General features: G+C 43.2%; 1 protein-coding gene across 2 annotated transcripts in view; it reads right to left on the minus strand.

Annotated features, from left to right (window-relative positions):
- RASGRP1 (RAS guanyl releasing protein 1) overlaps nucleotides 1-18566 on the minus strand; it is a 76166-nt gene extending 57600 nt beyond the window's left edge. Inside the window, exons 1-2 of one of the 2 annotated variants that reach the window (XM_074327920.2) lie at nucleotides 18473-18566; nucleotides 13396-13577 (exon numbers count right to left, since the gene is read on the minus strand). In XM_074327920.2, the coding sequence (XP_074184021.1) occupies nucleotides 13396-13471 (76 nt within the window). In that variant the 5' untranslated portion in view covers nucleotides 13472-13577; nucleotides 18473-18566. Of the gene's footprint in view, nucleotides 1-13395; nucleotides 13578-18040; nucleotides 18400-18472 lie in introns of those variants that run through there. The other variant, XM_019725514.3, reaches the window with a different exon arrangement.
- Nucleotides 18567-18777: the final 211 nt, after the last annotated feature.

Consider the following 18777-nt stretch of genomic DNA (forward strand, 5'->3'; position numbering starts at 1 on the left):
AGAAAGGAACAAAGAACTACAAAAACAATCAGAACACAATCAACAAAATGATAATAACTACAGACCTATCAATAATTACTTTAAATGGAAACAGACTAAATGCTCCAATTAAAAGACATAGGGTGGCTGAAATGATTTAAAAAAGAAAAAGTTAGACCTGTACATTTATGCCTACAGAACACCTACTTCAGAGCAAAATATACACATAAACTAAATGTAAATGAGTGGAAAAAGATATTTCATGTAAATGAAACAAAAAAGACTTGGGTAGCAATAATTATATAAGACAAAATAGACTTTAAAACAAAAGCTGTAACAAGAGACTAACAAAGGCATTTCATAATGATAAAGGGATCAAACCAACAGTAGGATATAACACTTGCAAACATTTATGCACCTAACACAAGAGTATCTAAATATATAAAGCAAACATTGATGAACATAAAGGGAGAGATTGACAGTAAAACAATAATAGTATGGGGACTTTAACACCTCCCTTATATCAATAGACCATCCAGACAGAAAATCAACAGACAGAAGCTTTAAATGACACATTAGACCAGATGGACTTAATAGATATTTTTAGAGCATTTTACCCCAAAGCGGCAGGATATACATTCTTTTCAAGTACATATGGAACATTTTCCAGAAGAGACCACATGTTAGGCTACACAATGAGTCTCACAAAATTTAAGATTGAAATTATATCAAGCATTTTCCCTGATCACAATGGTATGAAACTAGGAATCAATTACAAGACGAAAACTAAAAGACACACAAACATGTGGAGGCTAAAGAAACATGCCATGAAACAATGAATGTGTTAACCATAGATAAAGAAAGAAATCAAAAGATACGTTGACACAAATGAAAATGAAAACACAACCCCAAATCTAGGGGACACAGCCAGTTATAAGAGGGGAATTCATAGCAATACAAGCCTACCTCAAGAAACAAGAAATATCTCAAGTAAACAATCTAGTCTTACATTTAAAGGAACTAGAAAAAGAAGAACAAAGCCCAAAGTAAGTAGAAGGAAGGAAATAATAAAGATCAGAACAGAAAAAACAAAATAGTCTAAAAAATAATAGGACAAAAAAATCAATGAAACCAAGAGCTGGTTTGAAAAGACAAACACAACTGATAAACCTTTAACTAGAATCATCAAGAAAACAAAGAGTGGGCCCAAATAAATAAAATCAGAAATGAAAGAGAAGTGACAACTGATACCACAGGAATACAAAAATGCTACAATTATATGCCAACAAATTGCACAACCTAAAAGAAATGGATAAATTCCTAGAAATGTGCACTCTTCGAAGACTGAATCATCCCATGATACATCCAATAAGGGATTAATATCCAAAATATATCCAATGATACATCCAATAGGGGTTAATATTCAAAATATATAAGGAATTCAAACAACTCAATACCAAAAACAAACAAACAAACAAACAAAAACAAATCCAATTAAATAATGGGCATAGGACCTGACTAGACATTTCTCTAAAGAGGACATACAGGTGGCCAACAGATAGATGAAAAGATGCTCAATGTCACTAATCATCAGAGAAATGCAAATTAAAACCACAGTGAGATACCACTTCACACCTGTCAGAATGGCTATCATCAATAAATCAACAAACAACAAGTGTTGGCGTGGATGTGGAGAAAAGGAAACCCTCGTGCACTGTTGGTGGGATTGCAAATGGGTGCAGCCACTATGGAAAACAGTATGGAACTTCCTCAAAATATTAAATAGAACTACCTTATGACTTAGCAATTCTACTTCTGGGTTTTTTTCCAACGAAATCCAAAACAGTAATTTGAAAAGACATATGCACCCCTATGTTCACTGCAATAACCAAGCACTATTTACAATAACCAAGATATGGAAGCAACCTAAGTGTTCATCGATAGATGAATGGATAAAGATGTGATGCATATATACAATGAAATATTACTGTTATAAAAAAGACTGGAATCTTGCCATTTGTGACATGGATGGATGTAGAGGGTATTATGCTAAGTGAAATAAGTCTGACAGAGAAGGACAAATACCTTATGATTTCACTTATATGTGGAATCTATAAAACAAACAAGACAGAAACAAACTCATAGATACAGAGAACAAAGTGAGGATTGGCAGACAGGTTAGGGTTTGGAGGTTGGCTGGAAAAGGTGAAGGGATTAAGAAGTACAAGTTGGCAGTTATAAAAATAGTCACAGTCAAGTTCAGCATAGGGAATACAGTCAATAGTAATAGTTCTGTATGATTTCATGTGGGTACTAGTGTTATCAGAGTGATCACTTAGTAAATTATATAAATGTCTAATCACTATGTTTTACACCTGAAACTAATATAATACTGTATGTCAACTATCACTGAAAAGTTAAAAAAAAAAAGGTAAGCACATCCCACAGTAGGCAAAGCAGTGTAAGGACTCCCCACGGACTCACCAGCTTCAACAGTGATCAGCAGTTTTGATCCATCTATTCCCTATTCACTTCTCCCTCCAATATTATGTAAAGCAAATCCAAAACTTGGTATTTCATTAGTAAATATTTCAGTATATATTTTTAAAAACAAGGACTCAAAGAAAACCCCAATGCAACATTAATATGCCTAAAACAAAACCAATAGTAATTCCTAATATCAAATATGCAGTCAACATACAAATTTCCAAGTATCTATAATTATATAGTTATGAGTGTGTGTGTGTGTGTGTGTGTGTACGAGTACACACAAGCAGTTGTGTACACACACACAATTTTTAGAAGAAAGGTTCACAAACTATGGAAAGTTGAGAACTCCCTCATGTCTCTTTCAGTTGCAATTTTGAGGGCACACTTTCTCAGTTAACAAGCTAAGTCCATCTTAGGTAGATGTTGGTGGTTGCTGACCAGGTAATGGGACTCAAGCACTGGGAACAGAGAAGATTGGGGAACCACAGGCACAGTGTGGGGAGCGCTTTCCTAGGGGCTTAAAGCAATGCCAGTCCAGTGAAGCCCAGTGTCGCTCGCTGAGACCAAGCACACAGCCATCCTTGGCTATAACTGTAGACAGAGTCCAGGAGCCAGTAGTGTGGACACTACAGCTTCTGGGAAGCAGCAGGTCAGAGGCTGGAGTGACACTACAGCTGTGTGGCCTGAACTGGAACTACCTGGGAGTGAGGTAAATGGTGATCCCACCACGGCAGGTTTGGATGCAGTAAATCTGGAACCCATGCTGCTAAGAGGGAGAAAGGGAAAGGAAGCTTGATAATGCTCCTCTGCATTTGACATTAAATAAGTGAATGCAAAATTAACCAAAGCGATGAACTGCTCATTAGGTGGAAGGACGCTCCGTAGGCTGTAACTACATTCTAACAAGATACACACATCAATGATAATGCTGGCACATTTCTGGGCTTCCTAGATGCCCTCGGTGCCCCCTTAAAATGGGACTGCTCACAAGATTACGAAAACAAGTCCTGGTTAGAGGTTCAGAGAAATCAGTGACGGGAAGCCAGACATAGTTACCTTTGCTCCTCCACCCCAGAAATTCCCAGATGACTTCATCACTGACTGCCTCAGTACTCTGGCTATTCCATTCTCTCCTTCACTACAAAACTGGCACGCTCTGCTTCCCCCGCCCCTTCAAGAACAGTGCCTCTAGTCCATACTCCTTTTGCCCGTTTCAGTTAATCACTGGTGTCCCTCCAACCCAAGCTCCATCCTGGCAGCATCTTCTGACTGAAAATTTTGGTAAGAACTTCAGCAATCTGCCCAGGGTCCTTGACCACTCTCAGGAAACATCCAAAGTAGACAACACGGCCTCCCCCACACCACCGCCCACCATCTCTTCTATGCTGCAGAAGAATCACAGATGTACCAAATTGTAGCATCTTGTGTTTTTGTTATGTATCTTTCCCAGTTGCTACTTAAGTGTCTCTTAGAAAGTTAGTAAAGACACAAGAGTTTTTCACTGTTTCTGAAAGCAAAGCTTCTCTTCCACAAAACCCATCTGAATTTCCCTATACATAAAAAAAAGCCCACCTAGGAATTTTAAGCTAATGGAAGCATGGTTTGTTTTTTTTTGTTTCCTTCATTTCTTATAACTACAATCACATGGTTATCATACTTAGCATTTGGCCCTGGAAAGAAATGAGTAACTACTCATTTTTCTTATAATGTCTTTTCTGATAATGTCTTTAATTCCTCATTAGAATCATTTTAGTTGCCAAGCAACCTTCACTTTTAAGTCCCATATTTGAAGGGACTATGTCAGAATTATTTTTTTAAAATCAATTTTAGGATAGAATAGCAACTTTCTGTGCTAGCATACCTCTTTATAAATACTAATGTTGATTTTAAGAGCATAATTGTTTAAAATGTGAATTACAGAAAGCAGAGTTAATTATAGAGAATCTACCATTAAAAAGTTAATGTGATTAAAGTACATGTAAATATGCATAGGAGGGAATGTGGGAAGATATTCCTAACAATGCTAAATAGTACTGCTTATCTTGTTCTTGGTGGTAGAATGGATGACTGTAATTTTCTTCGTTTTGCTAGCCCATATTTTCTAAGTTTTCTATAGAGTGCAGGAATAATTTTTAAAGTTATTAAATTTTAAAAAGTAAATATGAGAGCTGGGTTAAAGCTACATCTTTGTAAATATAAGAATTTATAAAACAGTAGGATTAAATAATATGAAATATACTCATGAGTTTATGAAATATACTCATATGAACACTGCTGTTCATAGTAAATACTCACAAGTTAACTATTACTCAAATATTTAAAAAATCTATGCAAGTGGTAAATTTGATGTACATTTTACCATAATAAATGGTCTATGTTAGAACAATATAGACTCAGTGTATATTAATAATTTAGAAATAATGGATTTAAATTTGGTTGGTTTTCTAAGTCTCCAACCTAAGGAAATTGACGCTTCAAACAGATCAAAAGTACTTTCTTTAAACGTACAAATTCCTAAAGGACTTTCTTCAAATTCACATTCAACATCATGCCTGAAACTTCATTAGACCCTCTCCCAGATATTTTCAGTCTCAGAAATCATTTCAGCAGTATCATATTGAGGGGAAACTGAGGCTGTGAGTTACAAAGTGACTGTCCAAGCACTCTGGTTTTAAGCCAATGACAATCCAGAAACAAAACTGAAGGCTTCTTTTTCTCCAGCAAAAACTTATTGACACACTTTTCTGATCATCCACAACAGTGGATTACAGAATTACTCTACACCACAGACTGGACTGAATAAAACTTTGATTAAAACAACAATGGACTATTCACCAACTCTTTGGCATAGGGATATTATTTTCAAGTTTAGAGTTAATAAAGGAAAAGATACCAGGAAACACGGGCACATTTAACTATTAATACATAAAAATGTACAATTTCTATCGATTAAAATCCCAAAACCAATATAAAAATGGAAATGAGAATAAGGAAAAAAAATGCCCATAGTAAGAGATAGTCAAGGAGTTAATCACTTTTTAACATAAAAAGCTTTTGCAAACCTCTGATAATAAAAACATTAAGCAGCAAGTGATAAATAGGCAAAGGATATGAACAGACAGTTCACAAAATTGGAAATATAGTTAGCAAACAAACTTATGAAAACACACTTAACAAAAGCCTGGTTATATAGATATATCAATAACACCTGTTACCACGTAGCAGGAAATGAAGGCAAATGATTAAACAGATGGAATCAGAAACAAATAGAGACAGCATATAATACACGAAGAACAGAAAGTTCACAAAACTGAGATTTTGTTGGTCAGAAATAAGGTCAGTTAAATCGTGGAGAACTTTTAGAGGAGGTTAATTAAAAAAACAAAAACACAGAGTGACAACTTCGACTCCAGAATGAGAATCTCAGTTTTAAAGTCCCACTGTCACTTCTTTGAGAAAATTTCTCAGCTTCACTGATATTTGATTTCCTTTTTTCTAAGGTATACTGTTTCTTGTTTCTTTTTGGAAGAACACATGGAGAATTTGTTTTATAAAATACGTAGATGAAAGGAGCAAAACAACAGCAACTACTACCTTCTCCTAATTAGGTGACACAAAACCAAATGTCCAGTTTTAGCTCCCTCTTCCCACCTCAACACTTTGCTTTGTAAGCACCCTCTGTAGCTGGGGAAAGTGTTGTGCTGGTAAATGTTTAACCATGGCCTCTCCAGGGATGGGGTTTCAGAGGAAACCCTGATTAGCAGTGTTTGTCCATTTTCTGGTATAAATACTCCCAACATAGGCAATTTCAAGCTACTAGCCTGACTTCACTGAACACGGAGCTGGGAAGAGATGTCCGTACCATAGCTTACGACTATATAGCAGTCATACCACATAGATACAACAGATCTAATCTCAAGAGCATAGATGGTAGTAAAATGTGGCAATATACTAGGAAAGGATGAGTTTTGAGGATTGATCTTGCAAGTTTATACAATAATGGTTAATGATGGCTGTGTTCAACAACTGGCTTGCAAAAATTTCTGAAGATTTAACAATCTGCTTTCGCAGATGAAAACTTTCAAGACTGTGCCAGCATTAAATCAAGTGTGATACCCTGTGTGTCTGCACAGGTCGTGTGCCCGTGAACACGAAGCTGGCCCTGTGTACACTTCTGCTCTTTCCCGGCTGTTTTCCTCCCAACCACTATAGGACAACCCCAACTAGGTAGTAGCCCAAACTACCCACAGAACAAGGCACAAAGTCCAGCAGCTAGAACTGCTCTGGGCAGAAGTCGGCAGATCCTACCCTCAGGAGACGGGTCTGCTGGTGGGGCCTGCACTTCAGATGACCTCCTCAGTGGTCTCACTGCCCAATCACTGCTGTTTCAGTCCATTACTGGACACACAGCTTTTGCTTTCACACTACTTCCTAATGTGTTTCTATCATGGACTTAAAACCTTCATGTCAACCTATGGCCTTAAAAAATCTATTGGAAAAGTGGCACTTTTGGAGAAGTACTTAGAGGAAGCACCTCTCCTGTTTTCCCCCTCTCCCGCTGCCCCCCAGCGAAGCCACTACTTCTAGGCCTCTGACCCATGGGGGACAGGCATACGTTAGGGAGCAAGGCCCTACAGCACCACAATAAACCGGTCTGGTTGTGCTGTCCAGCTGGAAATGCAGAATAGGCATGCTGCTTTTGAGGACAAAGAATGCAAGTGTAGTAATAACAGACACCCATGTTCTGTTCATTTCCATGGCCAAAGATTAACTGGCTGGAAGTTTTGAAGAGAGTTTCAGCAGCTGAGAATGGATAGAGATGTGGGAAAATCTGGTAGAAGTGGACCCAGGGTTGCAAACCTGCTCAGGGGCAGGCCTCTCTCTAATTAGATCTGGCCAGATTGCTTTACAGATGCCCAGAAGGCTGGCTTCACCATGTGCTTTTCTAATTCATAGAGTTGAAAAACCTATTTGCTCTATCACTTCTCATAGGATTTGTACCCTTCAGGCTTTCCATGCTTTCCTAGAAAGCCCAAGAAAATGCTCTGGGACATCTAAGAAGCAAGTGTACCATAGGATAGTATTTCTCAAAATGAGTTCATGGGGGTCGTCTCCATCAAAACCATAGTGACTGCTGGCTGAATGGAAATCTCTGGAGTGGACCCTCAGAAATCCGAATATCGAACACACACGATCCAACTCCTGAAGAGTACTGCTCCAATTAAGCTGGAGAACCTCTGGTACAGTGGGAAGAACGTGAGCCTTGGGGATAAACTGACCAGAGACCAGATCTCAACGGCTCTCCCACTAGTGCGTGGGGCCACTGTCCACAGGTTCTTAACATCCCTGTGCTTCAATTTTCTATTAATTAAAGGAGCAAAATCATATCCATCTTATAGGGTTATTGTGAAAATCAGTGGGCCCAATTCAGGTTAAGGCCCAGTAGCCTTCAGAACCCACAGTAAGCAACTGTTCAACCCCCATCAGTCTACTCTCTGTCTGTCTGACTGTCTGTCTTGGTCTCTTAGCAGTAAATCTCATCTCTCTGGATGGACTTGCTGAACTAAAATGCTCAGAATTCCTGAGACTTTGTCCAGCTTATGAATAAACATTTTTATGACTGCCTCTGTTCTCTACCACACAGAGAGATCTGTTCTAAACGCCGCCACACAAGAGAGCACAGATGAGAGTGAAGCGGGTTTCCCATCACCTCCTTTCGCAGGCCTGGCAGTCACCGAAACTCACACACGAGAGGGCAGACATGCCAGCCTGGGGGACTGGATGATGCCAGCCTGTCAAAGATGCAGCAAAAGGCTCCTTGGAATAAACAGCACTTTGATCACAGAATGCTGATTCACTGCAGAGGGCTAAGGACAGGCATTGCTGGGAAATGCTCTGATGCCTAGAAGCCTTAGTTAGGATGTGGGTGCCCAGGACTCTCCTTTACAGGTGAAACTTGTGGTCATGACTCCCAGTGATGGGTGTTCCACTGAGGAGGCTATTGGCACAGCCATGGTCTTCTTCACGAAATGCCTGTCATCAACAGTGGCCAAGGCCCCTTTCTGACCCTGCACTCGACTTTGTTCCTTGGAGTTGCCCATTCTTGGACCCCAGTGGCCTTTGATGTCATGGCCCTGGGCTTCTGGTCTTGTGTTCCTGTTGTCTCTGGGTACCTCGCTTTGGTGCACAGACTCTAAGCTGCAGAGTGGTAAGGAATACCTAACCTTCCCTTGTCATGTGTGTGGTCCCAACTAGTATGTGTTTGCCTTCATGGCTCCTATTTTAAAAACATGTGTAGTGTTTTACCCTTAATAAGCTACGGTCTATACAACTGTTCCATGCTGTGGGAAATATATATATTACCTTACAGGTATTTATACTTTGGCAGGTCTTTGGATAGCATCAATACAATGTATATGGTAATTTTAATCACTTAACACTTCATTCAGGAAAGAATTTTCAGGCAGACACCTATGGCATAAAGATGGGGTCCAATAAATGTATTTCTTATATTTCACGGAGTTTAATTTCTAATCCAGGGAAGACCAGGCCTGCAGAATGTGGGCCCAGGGCACAGGCCTGTCCTGTGTGGCATGCAGATCTCCCCTGTCCTAGGAGAGGGACCCGAGCATATGCCAGAGGGACCCGGATCGCAAGTGGCTGCTGGGGGCACAGGGGGCAGAGGTGAGCAGCACGTTTTCTCTTCAGACCGGAGTCATGAGGCTAGTTGTTTCAGTTCTCAGGGGCTCAATTTATTTTCTCATTTGTCCAGTGGAGGAGACAATAATATCTGATCTGCCTATTTCAGAGTTGTTTTGAGTTTAAAAGAAAATCAATATATTATAGAGCTCTAAGAAAAAATAAACAACACTCTAAATATAAGATACTAGGCTAAGCTGTTTCCCTTCACACTGACAGGTAAGACAGACATCAAGTTCCCTCCCACCTCCCAGCGGGGAGCAGGAGGGCTGCTTGCTGAGGGACATGTAGGCCGTTTTCTTTCCGATGTTGTCAGAAGTTGTCTTGCATTCAGAAGGGGACAGGGAAGAGCTTTGTGAATTTGGACATCTGAAGCCTTGCACTTAGCCCCAAATGCTGGCAGCCCTCTTACAAAGCGAAAATATTAATTAAAAAACAAAAACAAAAAAAACCCACCCAGATGATCTCATAGGTCTTTTCTACCTCTGAAATAGATGGTATGATTCACATACATTTGACATAAACGTACCAGGTTGTGATGATTTGCCTCATTATGCTCAGCTGAAGAGTGGATTAACAAACAATAATATGCTGAGAGTGTAAAGCATGACCTCTGATTAAAACAGAAGGTGTGAGTGGGTTGTTCCATGGTTAAAGCAATGAACTATGACTCAAGGCTCTGAGTTTCTCATCACAGATCTGTAACCTTGTATGTGACACTGGGAGGCTTTCTAGAGACCTTCAAGAGTACCCTTAATTTGTACATGCGGATCACCGCTTCTTAAAAGCATTGTAGTAAGCCCTCCCTCTGCAAACAGTGGGTGATAATTAATGGCTAATAATATGAAAGAGAGAGCCATCAGTAAAGATTGCCAAATGTCCATGCTACCTTAGGAAGTATTCAGACTACTCCCTAGAGATGCTATAAAAATGCAAATCCCACCGTTTCCAGAAGATCTGTCTGTTGCTGTTCCCCTTCATGTCAGCCATCTACCTGTCCCGCACTGCCCAACAGACATTCTGCGAGGATGGAAATATTTTCTATTCATTCTGTCCAGAGGCAGCTACCACTTATGGCTATGGAGCACTTGAAATATGACTAGTGAAGCGTAGGAACTAAATTTGACATTTGATTTAATTTTAATTCATTGAAATGTATATGTAAACAGCCACATGTAGCTAGGGGCTACCATACCAGACAGAATAGCTCTAGCCAATTCAAACATCCTCAAAGCAACAGGATGAAGATAAGGTTGGGGGAGTCATAGAAAGTAAATTAACTAATTAGTCAGTCTTTGTGTTCATAACAGGTTTTTTCCTCCTCTTTTTTTCAAGTTGGAGGGAGGAATGGCAGAAATCAGGGGCTGAAGCGAGAGATCTTACCAAAAAATAGTTTCCCCACACCTCTGTACTATTTCCCTCTCTTTTCATGCATATTAAAATGAGACAGCACCTAAACTCATTAATAAAAAGCTAAGCTAGATTGCTTTATTCTACAGCAAAAGTTTTCCACACAAACCTGAGGAAATAACCAGTGAGATAAGGTTCAAGAGAAATGAGCCTCACTCTGTACCATTCTCAGATCGCCTCTGAGGAGACCCATATGCACATATTTTGCCTCGGGTTGTTCTCTGTCTGCTGCTACCCATCCCCAGCCCCACTTATCTCTGTGGCTCAAACTCCACTCCCTTCCCCCACGAGACACATCAACTGATAACCTACGAGTCAAAATCATAGGTGAAGTGCTGTCTCCCATTCCCTCCAGACCTAGGTACCTTTTCATTTTTGCCCCTTTCGTGTAAATTCTGTGCCAGGAAACTGTAGTACATAATACGCAGAGCCCTGAGGTCTTGTCTCCCTGCCTTCCCGCAGCATTCCCACGCCCCCAAAAGGGGTTTGCATAAACAGTGGCTGTTCTCCCTAATCTACGTCCTCACCCTTGAAGTGAATTTACTCAGACTCTATGTGGTATTAGGTGGGTGCAAAAGTAATCGCGGTTTTTGCAATTTTCTTTTTAAAACCTTTTAAACCGCGATTACTTTTGCACCAACGTAATATAAAGAATCTATTCTTCCTGCGCTTCGTTTATTTCTGCCCTGTCTTTTGTATCTGTTTTCTTCCTGACCACTGCATTTCTCAGATATTCTGAGCTGAAATAGAACAGGGGTTCGGTCCCTAATTCTCCTTGTGCACTGCCTAGCACAGCGTCAGATGCCATGAGGGGCTTCATCAATGCCTCTTGATAATGGATAAAAGACTATTAAGCTCAGTGGGATTTTTATAGCTTTGGGATGTGAAGGTACTTCTTTAGTTCAACATATTCCAGGAAGCAATGTAATTTTTTCCCTTGGCGGACTTGTTGAGGGGAGTGGGTTAGGCTTGGTTCTTTTAGGGAAGGACTTCAGAATCGGTCCTGTATTTTTCAGGTTGATGTCATAATAATTTGAAGGAAAACGGCCCTGGACTCAGCCAGCAGTTGCATGAGTAGCATGGAAGGAAGAAAGAAATCATGACAAATACACTGTGGGTCCCTCTTTTCTCAACAGTGAAGGGAAAAGGGAATAAAAATCATTATTCATGAAATAGTCACACTGTCCCATTGAAGACCAGTAAATATGACTACCAAGCCTTGTGAGGAACTTTGCAGTTTATTCAAATTGGGAATGAGGTAAAAGGAAAGTACACGATGAATAACAGCTCACCAGTGCCATATTTCCACTAGTCTCTATGGTCTCCTAGTATAATTTGTGGCATGCATATTTTCTAAGGAGATTATTTTGAAATAGAAAACCATTCATTCTGCTTCCAAAGTCATCCTTAAGTGAAGGATGAAAGTTATAATAAATAGAAATTTAATTAAATTTTAAGGTTAAACTAGCAATAATAAAAATGCTCCCTCTTCTTCAAGTTAAAAAACGTACAACAAACAATAAAGCAAAGCAGGGTTCTTGGATCAGTGCAGCAGCGTCACCTGGGCATGTGTGAGAAATGTAAATTCTTGGGCCCCACCCAGACCTACTGGAGAGAAACTTTGGGGGTGGGGCCCAGCAATCCCCATTATAAAAAAATCTCCACGTGATTCTGCACTCACATTTGAGAATGATTGCTTTAAACCAATGTTGAAATCATCAAAACTATTATTTTCAATGTCATACTCAAGTGTACTAAAGGAGTGCCCCTGAAATGTCAAATCTTTTCCAATTTTATAAGGAAGGTCTGAACAAGTGCAGCCAGGATTCCCTAGTTCTGAGTTCTCACAGATCTGCACGCTGTGCTACCTGAGATCTGATCAAGATACCCCCGCACTCCCAGAGCCGGGGCGCCGGCTGGGCAGGCACTTCTGAGCTAAGCCACCAGCTCATCTGCTTCACAGTGGGAGAGGGAGGGGTTCCAAAAGGGGGTGCAGGGATGCAGAGGGCATTGGTGATGCTGGAAATCTATGACTTTTCCATCAATTGTGATCATTCCTTTTTGGGAGGGGAGCAAATATTTAGTGCCTTTCAATCACTCTTTCACAAATAACAATCAAAAGAAAGACCGTGCTTATAAAAAAAAAAAAAAAAAAGGCATCTCTGCAGATAATTGCTTGTCAGCTACACTAAACTGTGCATCCATCATAGTGAGTCCGGGTGAAGGCAAAGTGTAGCGTCTAGATAATTCACTGCCACCGTGTGTCTGTACTCTTCTTCCCCAGGTCCTTGAACCTCAGTCGCAACGCTTATTAACCAGGACCTGCCAGCCAGACATTCTGGCTTTCCCCGATCTTCTCCTATTTCAGCATAATTACCCTCCAGATTCTAAAGGGAATTTTTAAGACGTTTTTGTCCAAATGATTCAAAGACTTTGAAATTTGTTTGATAACAGTATTTATCATGTAACCTATTCTTTGTATGCCCCAAGAACACAAGGACAGAAACAAGTCAAAGTGCCAGATGCTCAATAACATTTTGTGACATTTTTCGCCAGAAGAAAAACTCTGTCCTAAGAAAAATGGGATGCAAACTCTCCTCAGTAACTTTTCTCACTTGAAATCACACCTCGCGTCACGACCTATTACACCCACATAGTCATGTGCCATAGGCACTGCACAGTCTCCAACATTTCAAAGGCTCAAAAGCTATTTTTAAAGCCAAAATACAATCTAGGTTGCTATTCTATAAAGTACTTTTTAAGGAAGAACAAAGTAATATAGTGATTTTTATACATGTGGGCAGTTAGCCAACTCACCAAAAGATTGAATGCAGCTGTCGATGAGATCGTCCAGACTGGCTCCTTTGGCTAAATGTCCCAGAGACACCATCATTCGGAACTGGGTGATCTGGGCCAGGCTGGGATGGGAGGGAAAGGGGCTGCGGGCTGGCTTCGTCTCTAGTTTTGCTTTAGGGGCAGCTCTGCAGCCATGAGGTTTCCTGGGGCAAAACAGAGGAGGCAGTGAGTGCAAGCAGAGCAGCCAGGGGACAAACAACCTGGCAGCTCCGTGCTCTGGAGGCAGATTGGAGAGGAAAGGAGTAGAGATAAAACAATTAATCCCGGGAGTTGGGCTGATAGAAGATATACCCCTCCCACTTGGCAAATGCACCAAACGGACTGGTTGGCTGTTAAAGAGACATCTCCCAAGCAAATAACAAGGTGAGATTTCAGGGTTGCAGCTAGGGCTCGTCCTCCTGGGGTTAGGAATGCTTTGGCCTGCTGTCTCCATTTCTCGAAGGGGAGAGGCAGAGGCAGGGCTGTCGGCAGTCCTCAGCGCCTAGTAGTAATTTTAAACTTTAGCCTCAAGGCCGCTGACTTTGGCCTTAAGAATTAAGTTTCAGGTAGTCTCACCTTCAGCTAAACTGATTCATCTTGAGCAACACCAGAGATGCTATAGAAGGTCAGGTGGCCTCAGAAATATCTTCAAGGGCTTCAGTGGTAAAGTCAGAGATGGAGGACTCATGTGCAGGGGGTGAGGAGTGGGGAGGAGTGTGGTATTTAGATTTTAAGCTAGTCCTGCCTGTCTCACAGATGTTGGTTGGTTTTAAGATTCTGTTTTTCATGATTGACAGTAATCATTAGGAGTTATTTGTAGTCTTAACCATCGTTCTATCAAGTCCTTACTTGGGTTCTTACCTACTGAAAAACAGAAACCAAAACAGAGCCTAGGAGAGCTTTATTCCAAAACTAAAATGCCAAAGGACAAGCCAGGACCTGGAAATGGCATAGGAGACTGAGAAGTCACCTTTGGCCACTCTCATCTAGCTTTACCTTTGGCCATGACCTCGCAGTATAATTCAAGTTGTTTGCAAAATGATATATGAAGGTTAATTAGCATTTTGTTTTCCTTTCCATTAAAAAAGATAAACATACGCAGATACATTTCTATAATCTTTAAAGGTTTAATAGTGATAGGTGTTGTTGCTGATAACTTCTATAGTTAATTCTCTTGTCCCTACTGTGGTTTGGTTATTTCATAGTTTACAAAAAGTCAAGAAGAAACAAGAACTATGCCTCAGATCCATAACTTTTGCTACTCACTGTATATTTTGATGAACACATGATGGCATCAATTAATCAATAATGCTTATTCCATGACACTGTCATAGGCCAGAGAAGACCAATGAGATTGTCTATGTGAAGGCGCTTTATAAACTGTAAAACGTATTTGTTAGATGTGAGCTGTTGTATAAAGATCATCTAGCAGTTCCTTAAAACAAAAATCTGGTTGGAGAATCAGCCCCAGACCATGACAAAGACAAATCTATCGATCTTAAGTGTCCTGTGAGTATCAAGGGTAAGAAGTGGGATATTCTCAGAGGAGGGAGAACCAGTTCCAGGTCGAGGGCTGGGGGAAGCTTCTCTGATAAGATATAATCTCACCTAGAAGGGGCTGAAGAAGTGATGAGATCAAAATAAAATGCTGGGGCACACATGGAATTTGGGAAACCAGCCGACCTATGAAAAGATTACCGAACTACGGGGCCACTCAGTACCCAGCCAGGCTTATGGACGGAACACCCTGCCCTTCATGCTTCATTCCAAACTAGCTCCAAAGCCCTGGGCTGGCAGTGGCTGCTGGGCTGTTCCCACCTAGTGTGGGCCCAATGACATCGAGTCAGCAACTGGCTATTGGGAGCCTGCTAACCCAGGCTATAATTTCTGAAAAGTCAAGTAGATGTTAACATGACTTGATCAAGTTTCTTCTGGCCATTACTGATTTTTACCCAGGCCCTATGATAGCCCCAGGATCGTATCAGTATCTGTAAATGGGAGGAGCTAATAATGGCCACCCATGACACGGTGCTGGGGATCTTTAAAGCTTATGGCCCAGAAAGAAATCTCCATTTCTTCAGGATGTTGGAACTGAGTCTAAAAGAGGCCAAATGACAAAGCCAAGGCTGTACAACTCATATGTGCTAGATCTGGGATTTGTACTGGGCGCCTCTCTGGCTCTATTTGTTTAATAAATATTTACTGTGTTTGGAACTGAGCATCAGAATTAGCAAGAGGGGCTGTAAAGGTCAATTCGACTTAAAACAAAAGTAACATCCTCCAAAAGCAGAGCTGCTAACATAGAGACTGAATGTCAGGCCCGAGGCCTTCTGCGGGTCCCTGGAACAGTTCTCAGACCCCAGAGCTGGATGGACTCTGCATGGTCATTTACCAAGCCCTTCACCTAGAGGTGTGGAGGTCCAAGCTCAGAAGGGCAACATGACTGGCCACAGGTGCTGAGCCAGGTAGAAGTCAGGCCACCTGTGCCCATGTGCCATGCTCCCCAGCTGGGCTCCCTCCCCTTCTAGGAAACATTGACAACAATCTAAACCAGGGGCTGGTTGTTAGGTTGGGATTAACCAGCTTTCTGCCTTAGCTACAACCTTTTTACCCAAAGCAGAGTCGGGAAAGCTGAAAATTATGTCCTTCTCGGTACAAGCCTCATTTTCTCTTAGGCCTTCCACATTACTTCTTCCTGGCCCCTGGAGAAGAGGCACTTGTAAGAAGAGTCTGGGCCCCCACATACAGATCTTCCCTCTGGGGCTGGGAAGTGTCTACCTCTCTCTCAGCTGAAGATCCAAGGAAAACTCCATTTCTCTTTCAGTTGGTGGCATTTACCATTTGGACTCTGAAAACTGCCCTGGTTCTCATTCTAGAAATGGTTCCTAGTGTCAGCAGTAGGGGAAACCACTTTGGTTCACAAGGTGAGATGCTTTTACCAGAACTAGGAGGAACTGGGGTAGATTCAAGTAGAAAGAAAGATCTTGAAGGAGGCAGGGAGGGGAGGCTAAGAGATGCAATTTGGGAAGTCTGTAGCCCAGAGAGACTCAGACAGCTTCGGCATGAGAAACCAGGGATTAGAAAAACTACTGAAAACCAAATTGCAACCTGAGAGGTCTAGGAAGAAGCGGGTAATCTGCACCATAAACAGGGAAACTCAGCTTTTCTGCTGTGCAGTCTCTTGATTGGCTGCTTTGTGACAAACCTTCAAATCATTTGCTTCTTCTGGTGAAATGGCTGTAGATAAGGATTTACAAAATGTTTCATTATAGACAGGTCTTGAGGGTGTTTTAATCCATAGAACGAATAGCTTCTAGAGTGCCAAGACCTGCTTTTAAAGGATAGTAGCCAAGTGTTTCCTGGCCAGTTCCCTGGTGAATTAAAAAAAAAAAAAAAAAAGGAGGTGGGGGGAGTCGCAAGAGAAACAAATTAACTTGAAGGTGTTTTTGAGGCTAAACTTGGCTAAGGTCTCAAGTTTGCTGAAGGAGATTGTCAAAACCTGGAACTGGTTCAAGTGAAATCCTCTCAGGGCACAGGTACCTCAGAGGAGGTCACAATTTAAGGCTGAACTTTTTATAGAATCTTCCATGACTTTCTTTGCAGTGGAAGACGGTTTTTATTGGCTTCTAGTGAGTCTTCCTTCCAGGCCTGTCCTCTCCCCACCCCCATAATATAGACTCAATTTAACTTACTAAAGCCTTTCCCCTCAATCTAGTGCAAGGTACAGTGCTGGACTCTAGGGGATACAGGGTGGGATGGGGAGGTGCATAAAGGGCTGAGAACCTTTAGCTCCAGAAAGTCCAGCAGAGCAAAGCTTCCTGCCTCTAATGGGCACGCGTGTGCAGGCTGGGCATGGTGCAGTCACGCCAGAGTCCATGCGGATGGAGGTGGGAAAGGCACAATCTACCCAGCCCTGTCCTGAACCCAGGCCCTCATCCAGCCAGTTGTCTGGTTCTGGCCCTTTGGAGGACAAACCCAAAGTTGCCTGGCCCCTCCAGGCCTTTCTCCTGCCAAGAGCATTCACTCAGTTACTCTTGTTTCATCTTCTGTCACCCCAAGATCCTTCTAAAATATCTCTCTAGAATCACAGTGGGGTGGAGGAGAGTACAGGTTTCCACCCAGAATGTTATATGGTTCCCTAACCTCTGCTTGCTTCCTGCAAGCACAGTTGGCCTTTCCGAGCCTTCCCGAGATCCGCAGGGCCGGGACTGGCCGCCAGGTGGCGGTGCCGGAGCCCCGCGACCGCACCAGGTGCTGGCGACCGGGAAAGTCCGCGAGTGGGAGTCCCAGGTACGCGGCGGCGAGGAGGTCCATCAGTGCAATTCTGGAGCTCGCTGGGCGAACTCTGGCCACGCAGACCTCACAGTCTAGCTCCCTCCCCTACTTGCCGGGTGCGACGCGCTGGGAGCTCCCAGCGCGTCCGTCCCTTGTGCGCGTCTCCCCGGACTTCAGCGGAGACCCCGGCCTGCCGCCGTCCGCACCCCAGCGGGCAACTTCCCGTAGGAAGAGGCGCCCGTGTGGGCCGCAGCACTTCCCATCCCCGAGAGATCTCAGAGGGCCGCTGGCGCAGTGGCCCCCAACCCAAGGATGGAAATTGGCACTCCCGAGGGCCCGGGCCCCTACTCACCGCGGAGCCTCTCTCGCCTTGCCCAGGGTACCCATGGCCGCGGCCGCGCTCCTGGAGCCGCCTCACCTAGGGCGGCGGGTCGGGCTCGGCTGGGCGCAGCGCATCGCCGCCGCCGCCGCCGCCGCCGCCTGCGGAGTCCTGCGCCCCGGGCCTCTCCACCCCCGGGCCGCCCACCCGCCGCTCTCAGAGCCGGGTGAGCCTGCCCGACGCGCACCCGCAGGCACAAACTTTGTGTGCGCGCGCCCTCTCGCCTTCATCCGCGCGCGCACACACACACTCGCCCGCACGAACCACCTGACACACTGATGTTATCGGCTGTAGGAAGTGTGTGGCGCTCTTCAGCAGCTCTTCTCCGAAATGTTCCCCCAGTACTCGGTAGGGTCCGTAGGCCGGCGCCTCTCGCAGTCCTCGCCCGTTACCCCTGCCACCTACCTCTTCCAGCCGGAGGGTGCCGTCCGGAGGGAAGCTGGAGGGCTGGGGAGGCTCCAGGTGCCCTGGATCCCACGAAACCTGTGCTAGGAGAGCAGGTGTGCGCCCGATGGAATTCGCTTCGCCCAGCGGTTCTCGGGGGGAACCCCTGCCCCCCTGCCGTCCCGCATTTCAGTCCTGGCTCGCGAGGACCCCCTGTGCCCCTGCAGGCCTCTTTTGTATATCAGAGTGCAGAGCCGGGGGCGGGGTAAGGAACTAATACACAGTTGTGGATTTGCCTTAGCTTGCGTCTTTGGGGGTCTTCTTCG

This window comes from Rhinolophus sinicus, chromosome 3 (assembly GCF_057876585.1).
Source record: "Rhinolophus sinicus isolate RSI-liver-muscle chromosome 3, RSI-T2T, whole genome shotgun sequence".
In the NCBI taxonomy this organism is placed as follows: Eukaryota; Metazoa; Chordata; class Mammalia; order Chiroptera; family Rhinolophidae; genus Rhinolophus; species Rhinolophus sinicus.